The sequence below is a fragment of the Hevea brasiliensis genome, chromosome 9, assembly GCF_030052815.1.
Source record: "Hevea brasiliensis isolate MT/VB/25A 57/8 chromosome 9, ASM3005281v1, whole genome shotgun sequence".
Lineage (NCBI taxonomy): Eukaryota > Viridiplantae > Streptophyta > Magnoliopsida > Malpighiales > Euphorbiaceae > Hevea > Hevea brasiliensis.
Genome location: NC_079501.1, coordinates 19,389,718 through 19,397,868, shown reverse-complemented (window position 1 = coordinate 19,397,868; position 8,151 = coordinate 19,389,718). Strand labels below are relative to the sequence as shown.

At 37.1% G+C, this 8,151-nt stretch overlaps 1 protein-coding gene and 1 pseudogene across 1 annotated transcript; one reads left to right on the top strand and one right to left on the bottom strand.

Moving 5' to 3' along the window:
* Positions 1-11: 11 nt before the first annotated feature.
* LOC110671381 (pentatricopeptide repeat-containing protein At1g66345, mitochondrial-like) lies at positions 12-1,835 on the bottom strand (annotated as a pseudogene).
* Positions 1,836-5,477: 3,642 nt separating this feature from the next.
* LOC110671378 (probable transcription factor At5g28040) lies at positions 5,478-6,671 on the top strand. The gene has a single exon (XM_021833825.2). The coding sequence runs from the start codon at positions 5,532-5,534 to the stop codon at positions 6,480-6,482; it is 951 nt and encodes a 316-aa protein (XP_021689517.2). The 5' UTR covers positions 5,478-5,531; the 3' UTR covers positions 6,483-6,671.
* The last annotated feature ends 1,480 nt before the right edge of the window (positions 6,672-8,151 follow it).

Genomic DNA, 8,151 nt, shown 5'->3' with positions numbered 1-8,151 from the left:
GAAGAACAAAAAAAAAAAATTTCTTGTCACCTTCTATAGACTTGGAACAAGGGAAATTAGAGTTTCGTATCTCATTTACAATCTTCTGTTTCAATATGCAAAAGCATTAATATAGGGTTCGCTTGTTTGGGAAATTTTTGAGGACCTACTGGCTTACAACGAGCAATAGCAACAGCAACTTGCTCAAAATTCCGATAAAAATAACCTTGCATTTCATTTGGAACTTCACTTGTAAATGCTTTCTTAATAGTTTTCCTCCCCGAACTTCTATGTTCTATGTGCCAGCACCAAAATCATTCGAGCAACAAGGCTTTAATCCTTTAGAAATCATCTCATTGTGAAGTTGAAAAGAATTAATCTTCTCACAGTGGCCAGTGACTAGTGCATCATAAATCTCCTCACTTGGATTTGGCGAACGACCTTTTATAATTTTTAAATTCTATTTTGCTTGCACTAGTTTTCCATAATGAAAAATGATCCTGATCAAGGAAGTGAAAGCAAGTAGCCCAGGACAAAGTGTTCGATGCTCAATTTCATAGTAGAGTTTGAGAACTCCCTGAATTTGATTCTCTCATAACCAGCAACAAGATGAGGGTGTGTGAGCTCATACAGTAAGAACCCAGTATCTAATAGACGAGTTAGAATTGCATTTGCTTGCTTCACTTTCCCAGTTTCCTCGAACAAACTGATTTGCTTCTTCAAGTTCTCCTCCAACACAGTAGGCGCCTAACCGTATACAAGTGAATTCGCATTGGAAACCCGCTTAAGCATTTCCTCATAGACCTCCATTGCCAAGCCAAATTTCCAAGCTTCACTTTAGCATAAACAATCAAAGAGTAAGCAATGGTATCAAGAATCATATTCTTTTGTAGCATTGACTTCAATAAAGCCAAAGCGTCTTCAATTCTTCCTTCCTGTAAAATCCTAAAGCACCATACAAGTATTGACAATTACTAAAGGGGAGCATCTCTTTCCATGGATCTTTATTCAATATGTCCACGAATACCTGTAACTTCCCTTCCTCGCATAAAGAATTAATCATGGTTTTGATTGTTGCTTCATTTGGATATATTCTTCTCTGAATCATATCCTCATAAATCTTCTAGACCAGGTGGCTTTTATCAGATTTTTCGAACCACATGAATCCAAATGTCGAAACTTGATTGGTTCACAGAGAAGCCATGCTCTGCCAAGTAGCGGCAAACTTCAAAACCAACCCCAGACGGTCTCAATTTAGCAGTGGACTCGAGATGGTAAAGGGATTCCACAACTCAAAATATCATAGAATCTCCTACACTTTTCAACAAAACTGATTCAAGCAACGCTTGTGCATCCATGAGCAGTTGGGCTCGAAGTAATATATTGACCATGAGGCAGTAAATCTGAGCCTCATGGACAAAGTTCTTCCTCTGAGCTGACCAGTGGAAGAAGCACAGAGCCCTTTCTGCATCAGTTGATTCCTTCAACTCCAGCAGTACATATTCAATAAGCTAATCATTAAGCAAAATCAATATTCTACTCAGGATGTCCCAGCTGTAGCCTCTCCTTAATGAATCACAGATGGAATTTACAACCGTCTTTGCACCAGCATGAAGGAATCGAGTTGCCAATAACCAAAGACTATATAGACATGAATTGCCGGATTTCTTGACTGACCTTTAGATTAGAGATGGAATAATTCGATGCAGTAGATAGAATCCTCAAAAAAGTTTACTTATTCATCAGAAAAAAAACTAGGATGGTGCAAGAATGAGATAAAGATTAGGATAATACCTCTCATCATTGTAAAAGTGCTTAAAAAATTTCAGAGAAATAACACTACCTTGAGAAAACATTGCAAAACCTATAGCATTTTGTCACTGTAAATAGTATGTAACCAATAACATCATAGCTTAGCATCCATCAAAACAAAACTGATATAGTATCAAGCTTAACCCACAAAGAATTGCATAGCCTCCCAAATCACAGAACCATTATCATTACAAAATCAATTAAATTTATAAAACCATTCACTGGATGAAAGAAGTGATCAAGCGTTAGTAGTCTAGCTAGAAACTACAAGAACTGGGTAAAGGGTAAACAAAATTCCATCCATTTCCTTTATCGCCTACAAGAGACACAAATTATACATAGTTTGCTAATAGTTGGACAATAAAATAGCCATGGCCATACCTGTACGAGCAGCAAGAGAGAGAGAGAGACTGCGGCAATAAGCAAGCGCCGCAAGTGTGTGTGATTTGTGCCTCACTATTGAAGATTGATTAGGAAGATCAACTCACCCAGGTTTCAAATTTGAGACTGCTAATATTGAAGAATACACATGAAAAATGATGTAGGACAGAATTTATTCCTCCTTCAATAGCTGTTTTCTTGTACCAGGATTTCCATGTTTCTGGTTAATAAAAGTCCCACTATTTAATTCTAAAAATAAAGATTTAATAATATCTAATTAATATATTTAAAGAGAAATTTTTCTTAAAGGAAGCAAACTATATATATATATATGTCACGACCCAACCTATGGGCCGGATCGGCACTAGGACCTGGGCCAACCTAAAGCCCCGAGGCCCGTAGTAAGCCTAACTATTCACTTAACCCAACTCTAAGGCCCATTTGGGCCCAATTTCAAGAAATCAACCGGACAGAGTCCGGCCATAAAATGGACCTTTCAACGGGGAGTTTTTGACTCACCCGACCTGTAAACACAATAAATACTCAATTGGGGAGCTCAGCTCACCCTCCACATACTCATCAGCATAAAAATAAATGGGAGCTCCCTCATCCAATCCATCAAACATGCATAGAATATTAAGTTTACAGGTCCAAAATAATAATTTAGTTTACAGACCCATATCAAATAAACATTTCTAACACATGCAGAAATTCTAAGATTTAACAAGTTTATACAAACGTTAATAATCGACCTGCGAGGAAGAAAGCAGGTTAATCTCAAAAATATCCTCCGATGGCCTGAAAAAATATTGAACAGGAGTGAGCGTTCGACTCAGAGAGTAAAATATCAATTTTAACCATAATCTCTATAACTATCTAAAATTAATGCACCCTGTAGAGTGAAATGCAACATCAACAACATTTTCACATCATAGCATCATAAAGGTAATTTGAAGCACTCACACACCTAGTAATATCAATAATAATATATGGGAGCTGATCCCCTATACAGCTCTATTAAATCCAACTTGGTGCCAGCGAAGAACTCAAGCCGGACTTTCGCTTAATAAACCAAATCAGGGGTCCCAGCGAAGAACTCAAGCCGTGACTACCCCCCGAAGGATCGAGTCCCAGCGAAGATCTAAAGCCATGACTACCCGTCCTATTCATAGTCCACACCACATCACACGCACGCCAACGCACGCACACTGCTCCAAATTACCACAGCAACATACATGGCACTTTCACAGTTATGAATACAACATAAATCGTGCCTAAAATTTGTTTACATAGATATATGCATATAAGTGATACATGGGCATGCTTGAACATATAATAATAGTGAAATTACAATTAAAATTAATATTTTACTCACAGACTTGACAACGGTTACTGTGGCGGCTGGGCGGAGGAAGAAGGCTGTCCCGGCTCACCTGACAATTACATTACAATTATTTAATACAAATGACTCAACACAATCAAGAAAAGACCAAATACGTCCTAAGTCGTGCCAAAAATCAGGCAGAGTCTCCCCTATACCTAGGACTTATCCAACCTGCAAAATGGCTCAAAACACACTTCTATATTCACAATCCATATATCCACAACTCAATCACATCACACAGCCCCTCCTGGGCCCATCAAATAAGTCATCCATCACAATATGTAAAATTTCAATTTAGTCCTTATAATTGATCATTTTTGCAAAAACTACCCAAACAAGCTCTAAAAATTCTAAAACTTTGCCCCGCGGTCCTTAGCAATATTACTAGGCTATTGCAAAAAGAATCATAATTTTCTGAGCTACCACGAATATTTTATGAATTTTTAATCCTATTTAAGCACTAGAAAATTACGAAAAAGCAAGGTTCAGGTTTACCTTTACCGATTCTGACTTAGGCAGCTCGGGGCGTCGACAATGGGGTAGCCAAAACCTCGGTCAATTCGGAGACTTTTTGATGCAGTGCATGCGGCGGAAATTCACAAACAGGCAAGCCGAATTTCTGTGAATTGAAGATATCTACACGAAGCCCACGACACGGGGGTTAGTACATAAATTTTTCAAAATTTTCTAAGCTCATTTAATGCTCAAAAAGACACTGTGAAATTTCGTGGGACCCATCGAAAAACGGTGTCGGAAAAATTTGAAATTTATGTCGCTGCGAAGCTCTCGATGAGTGGAGTGCTCTGGTACTCTCGATTTTCTCGTGGGATTCACGGTTTGCGAGAAATCTGCCAGAAAGTCAAAATGGGTTAAAACTTCCCGGGCAAAAATTGGACAAACCGCTCTATGGATTTCGGTGTTCTTGGTGTCTATGGAAAGCTCTCGACGAGTAGATGAGTTTAGACACAAGACCCGGTCCGATTGGTGGCCGGATCGGCCGGATTTTGGCCGGGAAGGTGAACGGTCGCGCCACGCGTGCCGCTCGAGCCGTTTTCGTTCCAGCGCGGCGGCCATGGGGAGGGCGAGAGGCGCGCCGGCGAGGTGAGGAGGTGGCGGCACGGCAAGGGGAGGAGGGAGGAGAGGGAAAAGAGAGAGAGAAGGGGAGGAAGTCGGACGCGCGCGGGGAAGAGAAGAAGAAAAAGAAAAGGCCGGTCTGATTTGACCGGTCTGATCCGTCCAGTTCGATTCGGCCGGTTCGATTCAGGATATAAAATTTTTAAATTTTTACTCTGCCTCGGGACCGAAAACGAGGTCCAAAAATTTCGAAAAAATTCCAGAAAACTCAGAAAAATTTGTAGATTACAAATATATTTTTAGTTTTGCCACGTGGTCTTTAAATTAATTTTTAAAAATCATCAAAGTTTATATTTTCAGAAAATCGAACCCGATTTTTAAAATCCGAAAAATCTAAAAAAAAATCCTAAAATTTAAATAAAATTAAAATACCAAAAATACTCATAAAATAATAAAATTTTAAAATTTTGGGTGTTACAATATATATATATATATATAAAGAGAGTTTAAACCTGAATCTCTCATATTTAGTATACAAATTCTTAATTTATTATTGACTAAATTATGAGACTTATTTAAAAAAAAAAAAAAAAAAAAAACAAGTGATTACACTAACCATGATGAGGATTAAATAATTAATTTGAAACATAAAAAAGGAAATATGATGATTTCTATTTCATTCTTTTTATATTTAAATAAAGTAAAAAAAACTATAATTTTATTAATTTTTCTTTCACTTTCTTTCTAAATTAGGAAGAAAATAAATTCTGAATTCACTTTTTATTGTTAATTCCTATTTTCCTTTATCGTTAATTTTCTTCTTTTCCCAAACATAATGTTTAAAAACAAAAACTCACATTCACACTCAGGCTCAGGCGCAGAGGCTAAAAGCAAAATAGCGATGCAATCTATGCCCATGGACTCCAACCCACGTCCTCGCCCTGAACCACCCAACCACCTCTCCCTTAGTCCCACTCCTTCTGCCTCCAAACTCCCCGTCAAACGCAAAACCCCTCACCTCAACTCCTCCTCAGCCCAACCTATTTCCAACGCTGCTCTCGATTTCGACTCCAAACCTCCGCCCTTTAAGTTCCACCGGATCTGGACCGAACCCGACGAGATCCGTTTTCTCCAGGGCCTCCTCGATTCCTCCTCCCATGGCCTTTCTTTCCCTCGTGACTTGCCCATTTTTTATGACAATTTCTCAAACACTATGTCTCAACCCTACTCCAGATCCCAGCTCTCCGAGAAGCTCCGCAGATTGCGCAAGAAGTTTCGGGTCATCTCTTCTCGTCTTGCTCGCGGCCTTAGTTATTCTCTCTTGTCCCCCCACGATTGCGCCCTTTTCAATCTCTTGAAGAGGCTCTGGAGCCCTGAATTCTCATCTATTTCGCCTTTCGGCCGTAGCGAAGTCAATTCTTTTAGTAATTTGGATGTGGGCACTAATGCGAATTTGGTAGGAGTGAAGGTTAGTTTCTCGCCGGTTTTGCCTGTGGTTTTCTCCGATGATGATAATGACATGAATGATTTAGGGTCGTTGGATTTGGATGATTTTGATCATGGGAATGTCCCGAAGACGAGTGAAATGAATTTGGATTGTGATATGATTGAAGCACGAGAAGAGGATTCTGGGGTGGCGAAGAGTGTGGTGGCTAAAAGCGTTTTGAATGTGTTTGATGAGTGTCTCAAAGATGTTCAGATGGTCCTCGCGAGAGAAAGCTTGCGATGTTCGGATGATTTTAAGGATTTTGAAAGGAGGTGGAGGAAGCAAAGGGTTGCAGAGCTGGATGTTTTTGCTCGGCGATTGAGGTTGGTTCTCGAGAACTCTGTTAATAGGCAATCTGTATCATAACTTGGTTAGTGTAGCATTCGGAATTGGCTCATTGGCATTGCCTTTTTGGGGGGGCTCTGCTGATTATTTTTCTGAAAACTTGTATATTCCCTTTTTTGTAGTCAAAGGGCTCGAGTATTTTCTAACATTTTTGGAAATTAATTTTACTTGATTAATTGTTTATGCATAGATAAGTTAATGAGTTTTAAAGGATGTTTATACTCTCCTTCTTCTTGTTCTCTTGTGAATTCAACGTATCTTTTTGGTATTTGATGTGTGGTTTTTAATCACTAATGTTTACTTGATTCAAAAAGTAATGTTGAATTGTTGATTACTGACCCATCAGTAAGTTTCCCAACTCCGCTAAATTAGATGCTAGAAGCTTCCCTTTTTCCATGCCACTATCTAAGATCAATGCGGTAGTAGTTATGGAAGAGCCTGCAATCCACTAGAGATGGTAAATGTTAAATTTTATCCTCTGGTTCTTTTGAACATTTATTTGTTTACTTTTAACATCTTAAGTAATAGAATTGTAGAAATAGAATTGTTTTTGAGGCTTAATTAGAAAGAAATGGAATGACTAAAAGGTCTCCAGAATATACTCTACCAAAGCCCTTTGTGTTCCCCCACAAAGTACCCATCTGTTGTACCATTTTTTGCCTACACCAACATAACTTTTTCTATAAATAGGATCTAGGAGGTTCCTGCAACACTTCTGCATTGGTCAATCCAACTGCAGAATGGAAAGCCTATATATATATAGAGAGAGAGAGAGAGAACCAATTATGAATACTTTCTTTCATTTTATATCTAGATATCTTCTTAAGGTTATATCTTTTTTACATCATTTTCATGGTCAGTCCTTTTTGTTTGTTTGCATATGGGATCCTACTATCCCCTCAAAGAACTGCGGAAATCCCATATGCAGATTATTTAGTGGCATTGCTCTTGTTATGCTCCAATTTTTCATGCTATGTTTTGTACTTAACTCTTGTGATTTTACTTTCTTGGGCTAAACTACCTCCACATTCAAGAGAGGGAAGATGATGGGTGCGGAGAGGCAAAAGAATTTCTTTTAATGAAGAAAACATATTAAAATTTGTTTTGTTAGATTACAATAAGCTATATTTTTTATTCAATTTTAATTATATTGGATAAAATTGCAGTTAATTTCTAAAATTAGGGTAAATTTGATGAAGCTAAAAATTTTTGATAAAATTTTAAATGTGAAAATATTATTTATTTGATTTTATTTTTTGGTTATTTGTACTTTTTAAATGCAAAGTTATGTGAACTTCAAAGATGGGTGTGCTGATGCTGGAGAAGAATGCAGCAATCCAATAAACCCCAAAATATAATTGGAATGGAAAATGTAATAAATTTATTATTCCTTAAATTGTAATTCTCTCTTTTATAAATATCTTTATTTTGAATATTTTTTATTCATTTGAAGTACATTCTCTCCATTTTGTAGGTTTTATTCGTGATTATTTTATCCTTATATTTCTTCTACTTTATTGTTTAAATTGAAGTTTATACTATCATTTTGATTTACCTCTTTTATATTTTATAATGCATATTTATTTTTTATTTTTGTAATAATTTTAATTTTATTTTTGTGATTTTTATTTTTTTCTTAGCTAATCAATATAAAAAATAAAAGTATTTAATGAATTATAATTAAAATGTC